General features: G+C 37.8%; 1 protein-coding gene across 6 annotated transcripts in view; it reads right to left on the minus strand.

Moving 5' to 3' along the window:
* LOC128867768 (RING finger protein nhl-1) overlaps positions 1–22,290 on the minus strand; it is a 98,808-nt gene that overhangs the window by 20,688 nt on the left and 55,830 nt on the right. For 3 of the 6 annotated variants that reach the window (XM_054109245.1, XM_054109248.1, XM_054109246.1), the window contains 5 exons: positions 16,564–16,704; positions 12,588–12,723; positions 12,283–12,425; positions 10,871–12,202; positions 5,671–6,320 (listed from right to left, as the gene is read on the minus strand). In XM_054109245.1, coding sequence (XP_053965220.1) covers positions 5,671–6,320; positions 10,871–12,202; positions 12,283–12,425; positions 12,588–12,723; positions 16,564–16,698 — 2,396 coding nt within the window. In that variant the 5' untranslated portion in view covers positions 16,699–16,704. Of the gene's footprint in view, positions 1–894; positions 1,357–5,670; positions 6,321–10,870; positions 12,203–12,282; positions 12,426–12,587; positions 12,724–16,563; positions 16,705–22,290 lie in introns of those variants that run through there. The other 3 variants (XM_054109247.1, XM_054109249.1, XM_054109250.1) reach the window with 2 other exon arrangements.

Consider the following 22,290-nt stretch of genomic DNA (forward strand, 5'->3'; position numbering starts at 1 on the left):
AAAAAAAGATTTCCTTATTCCAATCTCTTTTTTTTTGTTTTTCTAAAAAGTTATTTAAAAATTAAAATTGGATGACTAATTTTACGCCGCCTTAAAGCTCAAAATAAAAAAAAAAAACGTTTAATCAAAGTTATTTAAAACTTGAAAGTGGATGATTAATTTTGCGCCGCCTTAAAGGTAAAAAACAGTAAGGTTGCATTATATAACCTTTTTTATTTGAGTCAAAAAGTTATTTAGAAATTAAAAGTGGATGCTTAATTTTGCGCCACCTTAAAGGTTAAAATAAAGACTTCCATTGTTCAAAATCCTCTTTTCATTGAGTAAAAATGTTTTTCAAAAAAATTCAATGATTAATTTTGCGCCACCTTAAAGTTCAAAATAAAGTTTTCCTTCATTCAAAATCTTGTCTCTTTTTTATTTAGTCATATAGTTATTTAGATATTAAATTTGGATGATTAATTTTGCGTCACATTGTACATATATAAATGGCGCTTACACCATTTTTGTGTGTTTGTCACAACTCGTCCTCCTATTTGTGGGGTGCATCTTGATGTTTTCCACAAATGGAGGGGCCTGCAATTTTACGCCGACTCCGAACGGCAGATATTTTTATGAGGAGCTTTTTCATGGCAGAAAAACACTCAGAAGTTTGCCATTGCCTGCCGAGAAGCGGTCGCTGCTAGAAAATTTGTTTCTATCCATTGCGAAACAAGTAAATACTCAAGACTTTTCAATATACGCCTCTATGACTTTATAATAATTTCGTGTGATGTATAAACATTTTTGAAAAAATTAAAGATGTTTTTTGGATATTTTTTTAAATTCTTCTCTATATTGAATGCAAATAATTCTGTTTAATAAATAAAATTAGTTAACTTATTAGTAGTTACAATAATTTGATATTTTGAGCTAAATGAAAAACGTTTAACAATTTCTAAATTTTCTATATCTTTCGACTTTTCTAACTTGTCAGGTATTTTGTACAAAAAGTCACTTTGCACTATTCAGACATTTAATTAAAAAAAAAAAATCACATTAAAATTTACTTTGTTGTTAGAAAAACTATGTATCATCACAGGTTAATAAAAACAATTTCGGCTATAAACTATGCAGTTCAGCGATAAAATTCATTATTAGCAACGAACAAATCAACAGAGGATTATGTACATATGTAAGTAAGTAATTTCAAAAATAATTCTTATTAAGGATGAAAATTTTTCTAAATGGCTCGAATGAGTTTGTGTGCGCGTGCGTTGTATTTTTCAACTGATATCTCGTATAGCATCCGCAATCCGCTTTCGGTAACGTGTCCGGGGTCTACTGATATACTGTAAACTAAATGTGGGCATACTCGTACTACAAAGACACAAAAAACACACAAAGACACAATGGCATTGTGTAGAGCGAAGAAAGAAAGAAGAAAACAAAAATAATTAATTAAAAACTTTTCGAAAGATTTTTGAAACAGATTTTTGGTTTTTAATTAATTATCGCTTGCTTTGGTTTCATTTTTATTTAAGTATGTATGCATGTATGTATGTATGTAGTATAACGATTAGATACTTTGATCGAATTGAAAGCGGCTTAGCGGGAGAATGCTGACTGCGGTTTAATGGATATGGATATGTTCAAGGAGTAGAGTTGATATAATTTGTAGATTATTTGAAAGAGATTCGCTTAGGCAAATGATAAATATTTATTTTACAAAAACGGCAGTTATACAAAAACAATTTCAAAAATGACATGATCAACATATTCACAATTTTAGTTTTTTATAACATTTTTTTTTATTATTATTATGTGTGTAAAAATATATATAATTTTTTTTTTTATTGAAATTCTTCAAATGTGCATAGACTATTTCAATAAGCTCTCGTCCTTTGTTGTAAATAAAAACTTGTGAATTATTCGAAAAATGACGCGAATTATGAAGAAAAGTGCCAAAATGTTTAGTCCGATATCGCGCAGATGTACAAAGCTACAACAAACAAAAGAACGAGAATACAACACATAGACATTTGACATATTGAAGAGTGATAAGAATGCTTAACTTGTTTGTAGAAAAATGCATACATTTACATGTACCGGGTGGTCCAAATGCAAGTATATGTTTTAATCATAGATTATCTTGGCGCTTAACACTTTTTCCCGCTTAAAATCTTGGGTGACAGTCAGTGGCATAAATCGTAAATCGAAAATTTGTAAAACAAGGTGGCGCAAAATTAATCACCCTATGGGGAGATTTATAATTTTTGTAACTGGCGTCTTACGGCAAACATTTTCGATGAACAGCTGCAGTAAATTTCTTTTTATTTTTTTTATTTGGAAGAGAAACTCTTAGGCTTCGATGGATGAACGAGAATGCAACGTTTTGGGCATTTTCGTTCCGCGAGCGAGAAAAAAGATATAACGTAGAGGAAAAGGAGAGAGTAAGCTATACCTTATATATATCTTAGTTACACTTTAGGCTATTTTTCCAGAGTTTTTCCTTGTGGTTGTTAATTTCTAGTGAGAAATAGCACTGCCTACTTTTTGGCGCTTGTTTGTTGGTGCAAACTTGTAGGAAATATATTTTTGGTGCCTACTTTTTGGCGTTATATTTCCTTAGTGCCTACTGTTTGGGGCCCAAATATTATTTATCACTCAAAAATTGAGTGAGCGGAGCGTTCAGTTTCTGCCCGAGAAATTTTAGCCAGCACAAATTATCTATGACTGATAAAATGAGTGAGCAAAGCGATCTTTCTACAAGGCTCTCATCATGACCGTCCTAACGCATGGCGCAAAAACTTGGACGATGACAATATGCGATGAGGCGTCACTTGGACTGTTTGAGAGAAGGGTTTTGTAGAGATTTTTGGACCTTTGCACCTTGGCGACGGCGAATATCGCAGGCCATGGAACGATAAGCTGTATGAGCTTTACGACGACAAAGGCAATTAGTGCAGCGAATAAAGATCCAGCGACTACGCTGGCTGGATCATGTCGTTCGAGTGGATACAAATGCTTCGGCTCTAAAAGTATTCGATGCGGTACCAGCTGGTGCTAGCAGAGGAAGAGGAAGGCCTCTTCAGCATTGGAAAGATCAGGCGGAGAAGGACTTGGTTTCACTTGGTCTGCGCAACTGGCGCCAGTTAGCACGAGAAAGAAACGACTGGCGCGCTTTGTTAAACTCGGCCAAAATCACGTAAGCGAACCAATCAAGAAGAAGAAACAGAAGAAAGTGGCAGTTCGATGCAAGAGACGTTTATTTGGAAAGCACAGAAAATTAAAAAAAAATCTCAGCTGATATGTCTTGTTCTTCCTCTTTTTACAAGTGATGCCAAAACATGCGTTGTGTTCTGCTCTTTGTGAGAGAATTTTCGCTTACGCAGTTGAATTTTATTGAAGGCTGGTATTTATCTCAACATTTCGTGTGTCTGACCTGCCAATCACGACCTCCATAGGTTGCTATGATCGAATGTGCGCTACTCAAGATTTCAACATTTGATGGACTTTTTGCGAACTAACAAACCTTCAAACACTCAATCCATTGTGCACTGAGTTCGTTAAACGCTTTTCCAGCCATCTTAGTTAAGTCGATTCAGCGCCTCGAAACTGCGCTTAATGCCGTTAAAACTCTTCATTGGGTGTAATTCAAGTACCTTTCGGTTGTGGTTGACCCAGCTACGAAATCCAGTGTAGGCAGCAAGGCAAGAAACAACAAACGATTGAAAGTTTTTCTCACGACGGTCAGCTATCGGCAGGCAACGGCAAAACTCCGTGCGTGCTTTTACTATAAAAAAGTTCCTCATAAAAACCATTTGCCATTCGGAGTCGACGTACAACTTTAGTCGTCGAATGCCATAAATACCGGAAATGCTTGTTCTTATAATTTGGAATGATTTGTTGGAATGCCATGAAATACCGAAAGAAATTAAATATTTTTCATTTTATGCCACTTTTAAAGAAATACTTATATTTGGACCACTCAGCATGTGGGTGTAGTAAGTGGAGTGCACGTAAGAATACAAGGCAAGGAATTAACTAAGGACGCGGGAATTTTCAAAGGTGGAAGACTATAAGAGGAAATTAAGCCTGTATTTGATATTTTGGGAAGTGTTAATTCCTGTTGCGCGACAAAACATAATTTCAAAACACAAAATTGAACTTTCAGAATTTCGCGAAGGATTAATGATGGTTCTCAGCTCACTTAAAGGTTTTATATTAATTTTATAAATTTTTATATCAATTATTTAGAAATAGAAGAGCGCGTCTTATTGCTTACATATTAATTTATTTTTGATAATTCTTTTTTACTTTTTTTATAGAAAATGCAGCAAATACAATAATAAAAATCATTTAGTACAGAGCATTACAAGTTAAAATTTTTTAGTCAGAATTTTCCTAAAATTTCAGGTGTGCCGTTTTGTAATCCATTAAATTTTCACTCCCACTAATTTTTGGCAATTTTTTTAACGATATTGCGCACTTCCATGTAAAAAATGATTCCAATTTTTTTTATGTAAAACATATTTTTACAGCAAAATAAAAAAAAATTAAATAAAAAATAAAAAAATGATTCCGATTTTTGTCATGTTAAATACTTTTTTACAGCAAAAATAAAAAAATAAATACAAAATAAAAAATTGATTCCGATTTTTTTATGTAAAATATACTTTTACAGCAAAAACAAAAAAAATAAATAAAATATAAAAAAAATTATTCCGATTTTTTTTATTTAAAATATATTTTTACAGCAAAATAAAAAAAATTAAATAAAATATAAAAAATAGACAAATGATTCCTGTTTTTTTATGTAAAATATATTTTTACAGCAAAATAAAAAAATGATTTCGATTTTTTTTATGTAAAATATATTTTTACAGCACAAAAAAAAAAAAAATAATTAGTCTAAACCTTGCAATGAGTTGCTCTGTCATTATTTTGACCGCCTCTATACATAATCATATACGAATAGTAGCGTCTAATAAGCATAAAGCTCAGTAATGTATCTATGTAATCTGAAAACTGAGTGAAGAGAGCGGAGCCGTAGAGGTGTAGAAAGTAGAGAGCGAATTCTCCGCACTTCCACAAATACGCTTCAAATTTCTGGGAAGCCACTGCTAAGTGGATTTTGAATGCTTTGCGCACAGTCTCGGCGATAGGAATAGGCAAAATTTACCGATGGTACTCTGCAGCCTTTGACCTGTTTTTTATTTGTTGCAGTGGAAATTACAAATCTTAAACATGAAAAAAAGAGTTAATTGGCCTAAAGAAGTTGGTATTTTATCACAGAAGCAACACTGTACCCCTGCTTTTGAGACAAATTTCCTAAACGCGGAGGAAAAATTGTATACTAAGTAGAAGAGGGTGTCTATTTTTGTATGTAAATGTGCGTGTAAGCAGTTTTTCTGTAGTGTAATAACATTTTCAATTTGCATTTTATAGATATTTATTGCTCCTATATTCTCCGGTTAGTATTTTCTTATTAGAACTAAGTCGTCGATAAGTGGCAACACAGTTATAAAACATTGGTTAACAAGAAGATAAACGCATTGGTTAGTAGAGTAAGCGCAAAAATTGAACACGAAAAACAAAAAAAACCACAACCCAAATGATTGCCAATCAGTCAAAATTAAAAAAAATCTCAAGCCAATCTTAGATCAATTTTGAGTGCAAACATTAAAGTACCTGCTGCCTGAGGCGGCACTGCCACTGCCATAGCGATCGTCTGTGTCGTGGGAGTGATGTGGAGCCGGTACGGCGCGTTGACGAGATGAAGAACCATAGCCGCTTGTACCGCTGCTGGACGGTGTCGCGTAGCTCGATGATGTACGCGAAGAGGCATCATCACGCGAATTACGACGAGCTTCCAGGCGGTCGCGATAAGATGAAGCACCACTCGAGCTACCTGTACCGGCCGTCGAGAGTGCACTGCTGCCCACGGAGCTCTTTGCTGCCAAACTTGAACCAGTTAATGCGGTTGATTTCGGTTTGTTGTCCACCTCATCTTCGGATTCCTCTGTGGAGGTTTCCTCTTCACTACTTGACTCACTTTCGGCCTTCTTTTTGTCCGTGTTGGTAGTGGGGTTGCTATGTTGTGGCAAAAAGCGGCTAACAAACGGTTTCTTCTCAGTTGTCGGCGTGCTGCTAGTGGCGGTGGTGCCGCTGTTAGCTGGTACAGCACGTGAACGTGCCGGACTCTCACGAACGCGAGAGCTGCTCGGTACTGCGGCAGCAGCTGAACTGGTGGAACTCTCCGTCGACGCAGTCGAATCACTACTACCCGAACGGGTGGTCTTCTTGACGGCGGCAACTTGTGCTGAGACGGGCGCCTTAGACTGTTGAATGGAAGAAGAAGTGGGTGGAGTTGAAGTTGTGTGAATGCCATCAGTAATAGATTCATCAGCGTCAGAACTATCGCCGCTGTTGGGCTTACGCCGTATCGATTGCAGCGGCGATTCGAGTGGTGGTGGCGTCTGCTGCTGCCACCGCAACAATTTGCGGCAATTGCGACAGGCAATGTGAAAATAATTGTTGATAATAACGTGCATTAAATGACGATTTGCAATGATTTTGGATGGCGTTGATGGACGAGATGAATATAAGCGACAGCGAACGAAAGAGAGAGTGCGAGGTCGGCAAAAAGAACGATGCGCGATTAAGTGTATATGTAGAGTGAAATGATAGGAGAGAAAGAAGTGAAAGTGGCATATAGATAAGATTTGGAAAAAAATTAAACAAGTCAAACGGAGATATGTATATTTTTTTGCTCGGCTGGGCATAAATGGTTTGATGAAAATGGAATTATGTGTAGCTTAGACGAGTTATTCGCTGGGAATGTGAGAACGAACTACACGATTTGGGTCATATTATATCACGTCATATAATAGTTCATACAGATCATATCATATATTGGCATATCACATCCTATCATATGATGGTATATCACATGACGTCATATAATATGATGTCATATCATATCATATGATCTCATACAATAACATATGATGTCTTATGATTGTATAAAGGGTGATCAGATTGGAGATACTTTTCCCATAGGAATTTTTGGCAGATCCCGTGTGACTACTGTCAAAATAAATACATAGTTTTTTTTCAATATTCATAGACAAATCATCATGGAAAGACGTTTACAAATCGTACAATTGTATTGCGAAACTCGACGCTCTGTGAAGATTATTTGAGGTGCGCCTTTGGAGCTGCCTTTTTTTCAGCGATGAGGCCCATTTTTGGCTTAATAGCCACTTCAAAAAGCACAATCGCCTTATTTGGGTTGAAGAGCAACCCGATTCTATTCAAGAACAGCCATTACATCCATTGAAAACAACCGTTTGGTGTGGCCTATGGGCGGAAGAAGTCGTCGGCACACATTTCTTCAAAGACGATGCCACCTTTTAGATGCTGGAAATTGAAGCTCGTGATCTGTCTAAAATTTGCTTCCAAAAAGATGGCGCTACTTGCCTTGGAGCCTGCGAAACAATGGGTTTACTGCGTCGTCGTTTCGGTGAGCAATTTATCTCCCGTCACGGACCATTGCAATTTTCACCAAAATCGTGTGATTTCACACCTTTCATTTTTTATTTAAGGGGTATAAACCAGCTTCTGAGGCACTGGAAGTCAACATTACTGAAATTATTCACGAAATACCGACCCGAAGTCCCATGAGAGACATTCAAAATTGGTGTTTACGGATTTTACCGCGCATTTGAGGCAAACATTTGAAAGGGATTATTTTAAAAAATAAATGGCATGAATAAATATTGCACAATCAATTTCGATTTTCGTTTTTTATTTCAATTTAAAATCCGATGCCTCTAAATTGATCACCCTTTATCATATCGTATGACATCCCCTATTAACTTATGGCATCACTCCATATGGTATCACATAATATCATGCGATCATCATATGATGCCATATGTTATCATTATCACCATATCATATCATATGATATTACATCATGTCATAGCATACGATATTATATCATTTGATATCATATTCATATCGCATCCTAGCATACCACATCGTTTGATGTCAATTCATGTGGTATCATACGATCATCATAAGATGTCATATTTTATCACATCACATCATGTCGATACCATATCATATATCATCATATCATATCGTATGATATTACACGATGTCAAAACATACGATGTTACATCATATCATATCTTATGATATCGTATTATAGTGAGCCATATCATTTGATGTCATATTAAATCGTATCATACGATCATCAGATGATGTCATGTTCCATCATATCATAGCATATTACATTAGATCATGACATTTCATATATCAACATATCACATCATATGATATCGTATCATAGCATGGCATATCATGTGATGTCATATCATAGCATGCCATATCATGTGATGTCGTATCATATCGTATCATACATCACATCGTATTATGTTATATCACTAAGCTCCACTTTATTTCAATGCATGAGTGATGAGATTTGAGAATGTGTACTAGCGGGGATCAGAAAATGGTAACAGCATAACAAAGGCATTTCAAATTGTATGGTGGGGGTTATTTGATGTATTTATTGGATGATCAATGTATGGGAACCAATGGTGAAAGCAAACGAACTAAACTCGAAAAAGGACATCAGAAAGTCATTCAATCCGCTGTGAGCCTAGTACTAATTTAATATTTAGTTAAAAAGCATAAAAGAGGACTTTTCCTAATCCACTTTATAGGAAGCAGTGAGTTCAATGAAAAGTAAGTAAATTAACATCGCTACCAAATCGTTTTCAACTGCCAATCGCATACACGCACGAAATCGCTTTTACGTGTTATTTACAGAAATATACAAATTCACTACGAATACAAATAAAACAGTACATTTTTTTTTGTTGTAATTTGCGGTCTATATTGCAATATATACTCGAGATTTATTCTTTAAAAATATAAATTTTTTTTCGTTTGATTTTCATGTGAACTTTTTGCAAAGATATTCGAAATATGATTTACATGCACATCAACAGCGAAAAGGTAAGAGATGTTGAATTTACTAAGTGGTAGTTGTATCTATATTGATATGTGCACCAGAGTTTAGAATATGATAATTAAAAAATATATTGTATGTATTTCTGATGTCCACTTTTTGCAGGCACACAAACTAATTTTTTAGTTGGTCCTTCAGAGTGAGCTTACCGGCTTGCTATGACACGCCGTCGCGTACTGATCAAAGCGCGAAGTTCTGGTACTGTGCGAGTGAACTGAAAGAGTAGACCGTACGGAGTGGGAATTTAAATGTGTTAGCAATCGGCTGGTCACTGATTCGGCCTTCGACACGGATGTCACCAGGACTAAAGCTTAGTTGTGGCGAGCGTAATTTCATGGGTTATCTGTGTAAACTCACTCTTAGATTGAGACCAGCGCTTTGGATGAATTCGTGTTAAAATTATTAATTATTAATTGGAGATACTTTCAGCGCGTGCTTGAATTATGAATTTTTTTTTTCGATAGCTAAAGTCCAAGTAATTGGTTTGTGTGCCACTGCATTAATTTAAAAATATATGTTTGTCAGAGTATTAAACAACAAGAAGCAGAATAGTACAGTTATACCAAAAACACATACAAAATAGATTTAGTGCAAATGCTTTTTTTTTTTAAATAAACAAATTAGATTAAGGTGCAAATAAAATTAGGGTATGGAAAGTGTGAATGAACACAAAGAAGAGGCAAACGGGTTTGTTGGCTTACTCGTAAGGTTTAAGTAGATGGTAATCGCTCTTTAAACACGTATTATGCAAAAATTAGAATTGGCTTAAACAAAAATTGTAGGCAGTACACGTGTGTGAGAAATTTAAAAGGTAGGGGTATGTTAGAGTGACAGCAGGAAGTTACGCAAGTTCAAATGGTCTATTAAGTGAGATTAAATAAATATTCTGACTTGGCTGTGAAAACGTACATCTGACTCAGCCAAATACCTGTAAGCTGGTATATTTATGTTCTGGCCCCTAATTGCATACAAATTTGCATGCCCAGCAATGCACTTTTTTATTTCAACTACTTGTATTTTTGTATATTTCCCTGTTTTATAACCTAAGTACCAAAAAAAACGCAATCAATTAATATCACCATCGCTTTCCTCTTCCTCCGTCTCGTCCTCTTCCTCTGTTTCCGTTTCCGTCTCAGTTTCTGTCTCGGTCTCGGTTTCGCTCTCTGTCACTTCTTCTTCGTCTTCTACTGTTTTTTCGCTACCCTCTTCATTATTTTCCCTTTCAATTCTTATTGTGTCGTCTGGTTGTTGCTCTTTTGTGGCTTGTACTGTCTCAGCGGTCGTGCTGTCTCTCGCTACGTCAATCTTATCTTCTGACTTATCTTCAACTACTATTTCTGCTCTATGTTCTATTTCTGCAGTAACGTTACTTTGCTCGGTTTCATCCTCATCGACTGCAGATTCATATTCCCCATCTTCGCTTTCATTTGTCTCCTCTGCAGTTTCTTCGTTTGCTATCACTTCTGGTATAGCGTCGTCTATTTGAGAATTTTGTTCTCCCTCTGCCCCCACCTCTTCTTCATCATCTTCTTCCTCATCATCACTATCTTCCTCTTCTTCATCCTCATCTTCTTCTTCATCATCCTTCTTCTGATCCTCCTGACTTTCTTCCACATGCTCCAATCCACCGCTTTCCTTCTCCCTCTGTTCTCCAACTTCACGCCCATCCAACGGGTTGGCTTCTATCTCCTCTTCACTTTCTGTTTCTTCCTCTTCTGTTTCTTCTTCTTCCTCTTCTTCTGTTTCTTCAACTTCCTGCTGTACAACCCCCACTTCAGCCCCTACCAACCTATTTGTACTGCTACCGCTTGGCTGTTCTTCTTCTTCATTTGTCTCATTCACACTTACCTCGGCCCTTGGCGGTGGCGTCCTACGCACTGGTGAAGCATGGTTGGAGCTGTCGCTCTCTTCGCTGGTTCCTGGTGCTATCCCAGCCCGCTTGAGTGCAGCGACACGATCGGCTGCTGGTCGCTCAGTTTCGGACGATTGCGCAGTGGTGCTGCCAGTACTGACTGCCGTCGCTGCCGTTGTAGCTCCACTAGGAACATTCTTGTTCTGACGCTTAATGCGACTAATCTCATCGTCCTCGGATACCTGTCTTTGCGCAGCTGGCGCTTGCTGTTTCGGCCGTTGCATTGATGCTTTTTGCGCTTGAATGGCTGCCTGTACAGCTGCCTGCGCTGCAGTATCCGTTTTCTTCTCCTTCTTCTCCTTACCGATGTCCGCCAATCGTTGTATGACACGCGCACAATCACTCAGACGAATAATGCCACTCAGTTGTCCACGTGATGCATCCTCGCCGTTTAGCACGCGATCTTTCTTTTTCTCTAACTCCTGCTGACGCTGTGTTTGCTGTTGTTCACTATCGGAATCATCATTTTGATGAGAGCGCACGAAACGGGAACGGAAACGTGAGGACTTTCCTGTGCGGGATGTTGGCTGATCGTTTTCGTAATCATTCTCGTAGTCGTAATCGGCACCTCGGCCATAGCGATTATTGTTACCGTCACCGTAACGTTCGTTGTTGGCACGCACTGGCCGTTCACCAAATTTGCGTCCACCCAAAACTGGTTCATCATTATAGCCTACACGATCCTCTTGCTGACGAAACTGTGTAGCAAGGCGATGATCACTCTTCGAACGCATCAGACCTGGTTGTAAGGCAGAGGGTGGCGCCAAATGTGAACTGCTCAATGATCCGCCGGTTTGACTGTGCGGAGCTATATTCAAATCACCAAAAGTGGCCAAATTCATTACCAGCTGATTTGGATCTAAGGACACAAGGAAGCGCACACGACGTGTATAATCTGCATTCTCGTACTCAAAGTGACGTAGGAACTCAACCGTCTTAAGGAAGATCTCTTTCGTATCCATCAATTCACAATCATCCCATTCGACCGTCTCGTTCATATACTTATCGACCACATCGCAATTGCTTGTAATATTCTGGATCTCGTGATCTAGATTTTCCTTTAGCGTTGTTAAGTTACGCATCTCGATGGTCAGATAGCGATCGACTTCGCCCCTTAATTGATCGGTGCGATCTTTAATCGCTTTCGTGATGCGTCTATAGATCTCATCGATCTCTTCGCTCACACCAACGCAATTGGTTTGCAGGCTAGTAGTGTTTTTCTCAATTATCGCAAGTATGTCCTGCAAGCGATGTAAACTACGACGAATCTGTGGATGGAGGAAGGAAATAAGTAAAGTATAGTCTGTTATCTGCTCAGTGCCTGTACATCTAGAAATAGCGCACTCACTTGTGAATTGAATCGGGTAATCTCACGACGCAATATATCCATGTGCGCGCTCTTGCAGTCTTCACAGATTTTCTTCTCGCAATGTGCGCAGTACGACAGGTACGATTTCTCTGAACACACACCGCATCGCTCCATGATTTGCCCTACAAAAACAGAGTTCATTACAAATGGTTAAGTATAAAAATTAAATAAGAAACAAATAAATGGTGAAAACTTGTCCCTAGGTCCCTGAGCTATACATAGTTGTTCAACTCAGTGTATAAGAAATATCTTTGCTCGCTTAATACAAAAATGATACTACGCACCTGATGTGGGATCTGGCAGTTCACCAGTTATTTCGATGTGTAGCTCAAGGAATCGCTGCAAGGTAACATTCGTTGGAAAGGCCTGTACTCCATTGTATGGGATGCGATGTTCTGCACGGCACTCGGGACATTTTACCTAAAAATTATATGGAAGATTTTTTTATTATTATTATTAATCAATGTGTGTAGACACTCAATCAAAGGATAGATAAATTATTTGTGTAAAGTCTGTTACATAAGAGCGTGGTCACTGTTAAATAATACCCACAATTGATTTTTCGAAATTCGCAAATTTATTGATAATTTGGTCGTCAATACTCAATGCAAATACCTCAGTAGCAAGTCCAATCTCCAATCATTATCAATTATGGCCTGGCACCGTCGAGCATACTTCCCACTAGTTTTTCTGCATATTCTACCGGAAAAGGCTTCCAAATTTTCCGAATTTGTCGAGAAAGTTGATCTAAATTATATGGCTTGCCACAGATCCCAACATTTTCTTTGGGACTTGCATCCAGTAACTGAGATGGTCAATCTCAAGTGACAACTCCGTTTTGCGCCTTCCACTCGCTACATGCTCGATTCCGATGTTTCGAATCGTTGTCCTCTTGAAGGATCCAGCTTTCATTTTTCTTGATACAGAGTTTGATTAAAAAGTAATGAGCCTTATTTTTTTAAGCAGTTTTATTAAACCTTTTGGCTAATGCAACTAATATTCTTCAAAATAGGACCCTTGAGCGTCAATATACCGCTGGTAGCGGTCCTTCCACTGCAGGAAACATTTTTTAAACTCATCCGCCGGAATCGCGTTCAATTTGGCTGTCACAGTTTTTTGGATCGCCTCGATGGAGTCGAAACGCCTCCCCTTTAGCTTTCTTTTCAGGCGCGGGAACAAGCAGAAGTCCGGAGGGGACAGGTCTGGTCTGTAGAGAGGGTTGGGAAGCACCGGAACCCCCATCTTGGCCAATGCAGAAGTGCAGAGGAAGTGGGTGTGCGCCGGCGCATTGCCGTGATGAAGGGTCTAATTGTTGACGAGGTCGGGCCGAACCCGGGCGAAGCGGTTTTTCAGCCGAAGGAGCACTTCTTTGTAAAATGTAGACTAGCACGACGGTCAATGTTCAAAAATTCACGAACCCGGTTCACATCTTCGTCTGTTTGCGTCGTCGAAGGCCTTCCAGATCGTTGTTCGTCCTCGACGTCCTCCCGGCCTTCCTTGAACGACTTGTGCCACCGTTTTACCTGGGCACTGGACAGAGATCGGTTCCCGTAAGCCTCCTGGAGTAGCCCAATGGTTTCGGTACTCGTTTTGTTTAGCTTTACGCAAAATTTGATCGAGTAACGTTGCTCCAACGATCGCTGCATTTTCGCCACTGCAAAATCATAACACACTTTTAAAACAGCTTTCACGCGCGGAGCGATGTTGACTCCACCGCTGTTGCCAGCGAACTGGGACCGGTTTCTAGTGGAAGGAGAAGGTCCAACGATCATTTTCCCCCAGCAGCCGATTCGGTTGATCGCTTGGCAGACGCTCCGCGCGGGAAGGCTCAATACTTTTCAATCAAATCCTGTATGTCAACACCTTTTGCTTTCAAGTTCCCAGCAGCTCTACGTAAAGTCAAAGTTGGATCTTTCGAGAACAATGCGAGAATCTTTTTTCGTCTTTTTTTGAGACTTTGCTTGCACTTCCGCGATCAGGAAAATCATCAACGTTACCGACTTTTTTATAGCGATTTATCCACTTGCTAACGAACTGCTTCGACTTTCTCATATATTTCGCAGCAGCAGTTTCCGTTAATTTGGGTCCTTTTCATGCAAACATAGAAAAATTGTCTCAAAGTGAGAGGCGCAAACAGCACTAATTTCGAAAAACCACTCAATTCAAGAGTAAATTTGACAGACAGCTAACTTTTTACAAAAAGCATGAAGGACTGAGGTGACCTCTATGTCATAGGAAAGCTAACAGGACGCTCTGATTTTTTATCTACGTGTAACAGTGACCACGTTCTTATGTAACAGACTGTATATTGTAACTTAATAATACTATAAATTGAGCAGACTCACGACAAAAGCAAGACATTATTTTTATTTGTAAAAAATGGCAACACCGTCAACAAAAAAAAAAAAATTAATAATAAAATCAACAAGATTTTCCAGCAACATCTAAAATTTAATAAGCTATAAAACTGCATAACAAACATTTTTCTAGACTTGATATGAAAATCCTGCAGAATTATTCCAATTTGTTTTAATTTATTTCATAAAACCTGAAAATTGAATTTGTATAGTTTTTGATAGACACTGAAGTATAATTAAAAAAAATTATAATTTTGCAAAAAAAATAGGCAAAAATGGTCAAAATATTTATAGATTGTGCCTGAACTGTTCTTTGTTGGTATTCTGCAGCGGTTGTCGGTCAGCACACGCTCGACCAAATTCGCCCGTTCCCAAGACAGTCGGGGTTCTGCATTACCGGAACGACCCGGCCGAGGACTGTCATTCTATCAACATTCCCCGTACATGTATGGAGAATGTTTATGCTGCTACAACAACAACAACCGAACTCCTCCAGCCACCAGAGGGAGTCTCCCTGATCTCATACGCCGACGACTGCACGATAATGGCGTCGGGCAATGGCATTGACGGTTTATGCGCCAAGGTAAACGATTTCCTCGCCTGCCTTTCTCGCTTCTTTACTGCGAGGAACCTACAACTTTCCCCCACAAAGTCCACCGCGACCCTCTTTACCACCTAGACAAAGGAGGTCAAACTGCAACTTAAGCTAAAAGTCAGTGACATACCAATTCCGACTGTTAACAGTCCCAAAATTTTGGGTGTACCCTTCGACAGTTTGATCTCCTTCTCAGCGCATACAACCGCTATTGCCATTGAAATTTCAAGGGCCGATGTTGAATGTGAACCACACCTAAACGTCAACGACATCGTTGGACTTCTTTCTTTGGAGTTATTTTAAAGAAAAGGTGTACATACGCTGATAAGCCAGCAACAATTCAAGAGCTAAAGGATGAGATAATTCGGCACAGAACCTCAAGTATTCCTCAGCATCATCGAAAATTTGGACCATCGGATGAAGGTGTGCCGCCGAGGCCGCTATTTAGCCGATATTTTGTTCCATACGTAATTGAGCCATACCACTATTATCATAATAAAGAGAAATGACAATAATTTCTTAAAAAAAATGTATTTTATTCAAAATCAACACCGGCCCTTAAAACTTAACCACCCTTTAGATAGATTTTGTATGTCGTAGAGGAAAGAATTTAGAGCAATCCAATATTTACGCAGTTCACAAATGCTGCTCTTTTCCGACACTCAACATCTCTAATTCAGCTACCGAAGTTGTTAAGATTATTATTTTTTTATGTAATTTTTGAATATTCTTTTTTAAAACATTAAATAAAAACACTTGCTTGTCAGCATCTATAAAAACCATGAAGCCTTTAATGTCAACGGTTTCATGGCATCTTGAATGCATATTTTTCTAGTCCCTTCAAATGCCAGAAGTTACATTAAACTTTAGAACAAATGTAACTCAACAGACGTGGGGACACATACGGGCGTGTTAAGATGAGCCAAAAAAAATTTTTTCTGAGTGCTACCTTCTTCTGCTTCGACCAAAAACGTTAAGCATCATCACCCGTCAATGCGTTACCCGCTGTCCCGCTGCAAATCTGTTCCGGGGCTAATGAGAACAATATAAACGAAAATTTTAGCAGCATATCTACCATTTCATTCATTTATCAAATGGAAAATTTGTCTGGTTTTTGCTTCAATAAAGTAGTATATACCTACATCCCACAAATCCTTAAGATTTTTTTTTATATTTTTTTCTCTGGAACGGCCAACCTCCCATAACATATTAATTAACTTTATTTATACCTTTCTCATAAGCGAACAACTTTTTCAGTCCCTTAGGAGTCCACTTAAGTGAGAGTTAACTGTATATTAATATGCCTACCTGACGTCGAACATAGTCCACAAGTCCTTCCATACACGGCTCCATGCAGAATGAGTGCTGGCATGGCAACAGTTTTGGTATGCGATACCGATCAAGGCACACACAACAGGTCAATAGTTGCTCAAATTGCTCCATTTTTCACTGAAATAAAAAGAAATACATGCAAATTAGCTAAATTACTATGAATAGGGTTAAGCCGCAACTATTTTAATTAATTCTTTATTTATTTACATTATAATGAAAAAAAATGCATTCCAAAAATATTTTTGTCTTGTATTAATAGGACTATGAATAAGTTCGTGCGGTTTTTTTTCGAAATCTGAAACTTTATTGACGTAAAATGGTTACAAATTTAATATTCAAAATATTGTCCATCGCTTACTACTACTTTTTCCCATCTTTCTGGCAATTCACGGATTCCCTTTGTGAAAAATTCGGTCGGTTTTGCCGCAATCCACGAATCGATCCATTTTTTGACTTCATCGTAATTACGGAAGTGCTGGTCAGCCAGGCCATGTTGCATCGATCGGAAGAGATAGTAATCGGATGGCGCAAGGTCTGGACTATACGGCGGGTGGGGTAGGACATCCCATTTGAGCGTTTCTAAGTATGTTTTGACCACTTGTGCAACATGTGGCCGAGCATTGTCATGTTGCAAAATAACTTTGTCGTGTCTATCGGCGTATTGCGGCCGTTTTTCTCGCAGTGCTCGGCTCAAACGCATCAATTGTCGTCGGTAGACATCCCCCGTAATCGTTTCATTCGGTTTCAGTAGCTCATAATACACAACACCCAGCTGGTCCCACCAGATACACAGCATAACCTTCAGGCCATGAATATTCTGCGCCGACGTCGATGTTGAAGCATGGCCAGGGTATCCATACGTTGCCCGACGTTTTGGATTGTCGTAATGGACCCACTTTTCATCGCCAGTCACAATTCGATGCAAAAAACCCTTTCTTTTGTGCCGTTGAAGCAGTTGTTCGCATGCCATAAAACGGCGTTCAACGTCTCTTGGCTTCAATTCATACGGCACCCAATGGCCTACCTTTCGGATCATTCCCATGGCTTTTAAACGTTTGGAAATGGTTGATTGATCAACTCCCAAAGTTTTTGCAACCTCTTCTTGCGTTTGAGCCGGATCTTGATCGAGCAATTCCTCCAATTCGGTATCCATGAACTTTGGCGGCGCACCCTCGCGTTCTTCGTCTTCCAAGCCAAAATCACCACTTTTAAAGCGTGCAAACCACTTCTGGCACGTTCGCTCAGATAGAGCATGCTCACCATAAACTTCCACCAAGATACGATGACTTTCGGCTGCTTTTTTCTTCATATTAAAATAATGAAGAAGAATTCCCCGCAAAAACACATTATTTGGCACGAAATTCGACATTTTCAAGTGTGGTAAAAATATTGTTGTTTACGCTTCAAATAAAAAACTTATACTGACGTTTGTGCCTTACGACAGTAGCTCTCCAATGAATGTTTGGAAATGTGGAATAATAATCAAGTTACGCCATCTGTTGTAAAACCGCACGAACTTATTCATAGTCCTATTATCATTCTCTATTAAGCTCTCAAGTTTCTCAAAAGAACCTGAGATATGTTGGTTTTGTTATCTCCTGCTATTTCCAGAAGTTAAGCGAGTGGCCTGAACAACAACGAGTGGCCTGCTGCTACAACAACAAAGGCTGAGCAATGTCATGTAGGTACTCAGATGGGAGTTGATAATATGCGTTGCGCTTAAAATTCTACAGGCTGTGTGGTTTGCTCAAAAGTGAATTCCTAAAAGTAGATTCTCAAAGTAATAGCGGTAGAAATGACTGCACTGCCTGCACTGGCTGTTGGAGTGCGAAAATTGCCCCTATACTCTCATCTGCTCGGGGTTTTTAGTCCAAATTTCTCTGAGAATAATGAACGGCGCTGATAAATAATTGTAGTGTACAAAGGTTTCATAAACCATTTGGGATGCTTCACTCAAGCGTATGACAACAACAACTGGCATTCTACGAGTATATCCAGCAAGGTATGTGGGCCGAAGATTCAATATTCACACAAGAATTATCTTTGAGTTTTAAGAGAGTGGTTTTAGTTTTGAAGTGAAACTTCTTAGGCATCGATGGACGAGCGAGAATGGAGAATAAAATTTCAAGGTCTTGCAACGTTTTCGGCATTTTCGTTCCGCGAGAGAGAAAAAAGATATAACGTAGAGGAAAAGGAGAGAGAAAGCTATACCTCACATATATCTTAGATACACTTTAGGCTATTTTTTCTGAGTTTTTCCTTGTGGTTGCTAATGTCTAGTGAGAAATAACACTGCCTACATTTTGGCGCTTATTTGTTGGTGCAAACTTGTAGGAAATATATTTTTGGTGCCTACTTTTTGGCGTTATATTTCCTTAGTGCCTATTGTTTGGGGCGTTTTTTGGTCCCAATTTATTTGGCGTTTTTTTTGGCGCTTATTTCCGTTTCCTAGCTAGTGCTTGTGCGTACTATAAAGTGCTATTCATTCCGGCATCGGATTTATTGATATTGCTTTGCGGTATTTTGTTCCGTTGCTGCGGTCCTGGAATAGCTGCATTTGTGCGGGTGATAAACGCTCGGAGTAGTTCGCGTTGTTGCCACGGTTTGTGTCCGGCGTTTGCCTACACCGGCCAACCCTTCTCCGTTTTTGTAAAATTTGTCTATTTGTATTCTCTGCAAATGTTGTGAATTTATTTAGATATATATTCTTTCTCTATCTCTCGTTCTCTCTCGGGTCTCTCCCTCTTTCCTTGTCTGCCTTGAAAGTTTCACTTCTGTTATGTGTACTACGCTATACGCACTTTTTTATCGTTTTAGTATTTAGGTAGGAAGGTAGGGGAAATTGTTGAATTCCAAACTGGCATTCTCCAAGTAGTACAAACATTTGGAGTTTATTCAATACAGCAAATTGTGGTATAGAGTTTTTAAGGTGAAATATCTTGAGTTAATTTTAACATTTTTATAATTAACTTTTTCTTATTTTTTTCAGGATCTATTTTATTTTAATACAAGTTTTATTAATACATTTTTTTTTTTGGTTTTTTGGAAATAAAATTTAATTTTTTGGTTTAAAATTCTTGGGGAAAAAAATTTATTTGTAATTTTTGTTGAAACACAGCTGTTAGATTTTTATTCTAATGTTTTCATTAATTCATGAGACTATGCTCAGTAATCTTTGCTAACTAATTTTCAAAATAATTGCCAACAAAATGCTTGGGTCGCTTGACATGGAGTCACACATTTATGCATCGTATTATACCAGCATCATGCAAGCCCGAATTTCTTTTTTAAGTTCTTTCATAAGTTCAAATTAAGCACATATTTTAAATGAGAATTCATTATCTGTTTGTTGTCATATGAAGAAGAGGTTTTTTCATGGCAAAAATACACTCGGAGATTTGCCATTGCCTATCGATCGCCAATCGCTATTAGAAAAAATCTTTCTTATCATTTATTGTTTGACGATCACAATGGGTTTGGCACACGGACTTCGCTGAATGGTAGTCAAGGTCGTATGCATTCACTCTTTAAGGCCACAGAAAATTTAGTAATGCGAAGACATATACTATATACACATACATACATACATATCAACCAAACTACGATCAACCATTCTAGTATTTAGGTAGACAAATCTTTTCAGCGTATAAAATTTCAACAATTTCAAGATTTTCTAATTACACTTTTGTATGAAAACGAAATGCCGGAAAGCTAAAAACTCAAAGTAGCCCTTGAAATTGAAGGTGAATGAAAAGCAATACAAATAATTAGCATGTAAAATCTAAATCTAAATTTTACTTATCTCAATTAGCAACACATTCAGCTAGGCACAAAAGGCGAACAATGTCGATATTCGCATCATACATTACATGCACAACTAAGTATATGCATACAAACATACGTGTATAAGTGCAGTATGTTGAAATGCATTTACTCTGTAATCATTTTGTTTTTGTTTTTATTTTAATTTTTTTTTTTTCCTTAGTCTATATATATATTCGCCTCTATCTTGTCGCCTTCTCCTTCTTGCTCTTTCTCTCCACCACACGCTCACACTCTCACTCTCTCTCTACATATGTCTCCCTTACATCGTTTCTATATCGTAAAATTCTTATTTATCAGCTAGGAACTATAACGTCTTTTTACGCACTTTGAATCTCGATGACAATGACATTTACTTTTAATTAAAAAACAATTGTTTTTGCAAAATATTTCATTACAACTATTCAAGTAATCACGCCAAATAGCAATGCATAGTAGCATGGAAAAACTGTGAACAAAACCAGCACAAATGAGAGAAAACATCGGCGAGATTAATTTCTATTTGTTGTATATGTATATGTAAATGTGTGTGCAGAGTATTTTTAACAATGACAGAGAACAATATGGCAGTGACCGGAAGCTTTCGCATTGACGTCTGCTCTAGGAAATTAGCAAAATAAATACGACTAAAATACTAGCATACAACAACACTTGAGGTTGATTTCGTTTCGTTGTCAAACTGGTGAGATACTAAAGCAAATTTTACTTTGAACATTTTCTTGTCTACACAGAGCTCAAAGGATGTTCAACATGAAATTTATGAGCAAGTTTTTTCGTGGCCCAAGATGTTTTCGATTGCATCACAATGCGTAATAAATGAATACATACACACACACTTGTGCTTAAAATAATAGAGGCGAAATATATTTGGAAGTTCTGCTTAGGATTTTTTTTTTTAATTTTAGCAAATTATTTATAAAAATGCAGTGCATTTTACAGCGAAAATCGTGTAAATTTAAGTTACCAACTTTTTTCAAAAAATTTTCAGCAAAGTTTCACTATTTATAATCAAAATTTTAGCGACATTTTGACTGTGCAACGCTATAGCGCATTGAAGTTTGCTATAACAAAGTGCAAGCCTGAAATTACAGAAAATTTCCATTGAATTTGGATTGTTTTTTTTTTATTATTTTTTTTTTTTTATTTTTTTTTAATTTTTTTTGCAGACGGAGTTGACCGTTTTCCGCTTCGAAACCATTTTTATATGGAAAAGAGAATTTTGTATTTTTTACATTTTGCACAAAGTTTGAAGCTTTAATTTATATGATGTCGGTTGTAGTGTGAACTCTGCTTTTATGAAAATTTAGTTAAAATTAAAAAAAAAATATTGAATCGTCAAGATTTTCTAATATATCACATTTCTATTATTTTGAACACAGATGTACATATTGAATCTTGAAAATGCCGCACTAGCATCTTAACATTTCGCAATCAACAGAATTTCAGTTCAGTCCAAGGCTTCTATACAAACCAATCAATTTGTTGTATCTTACAAAATATCTTTCAAACAAAGTTGCTTATAATTGCAAATTCTTCCTTTATTACAAGCAGTTGGCATCTGAAGAACCCATCTGAAGAATCGTCCGACAATTGTGACCGACTCAAATTGCTAGACGCGCAGCATCGCTGCTAAGGCAAGCATAGCCTTATCACACTGACTTCGGTCATAACGGAGCACTGTCTTATAGGCAGACACGCTCAGCAGCTAGACGTGTAGGCGCATGACTCCTGCAGAAGCTGCGTAGATGATAAAAGGAAAAAAACTACTTTGCATTTTCTGTGTCACTGTACTACCCTATCCAGACGAAAATTCAGCTTTTAAGGTAGAACAGTTTTCAATGAGTTTAAAGATCTTGACACTGTGGCAATCGGGAATCTTCT

Source organism: Anastrepha ludens, chromosome 6 (assembly GCF_028408465.1).
Source record: "Anastrepha ludens isolate Willacy chromosome 6, idAnaLude1.1, whole genome shotgun sequence".
Classification (NCBI taxonomy): Eukaryota; Metazoa; Arthropoda; class Insecta; order Diptera; family Tephritidae; genus Anastrepha; species Anastrepha ludens.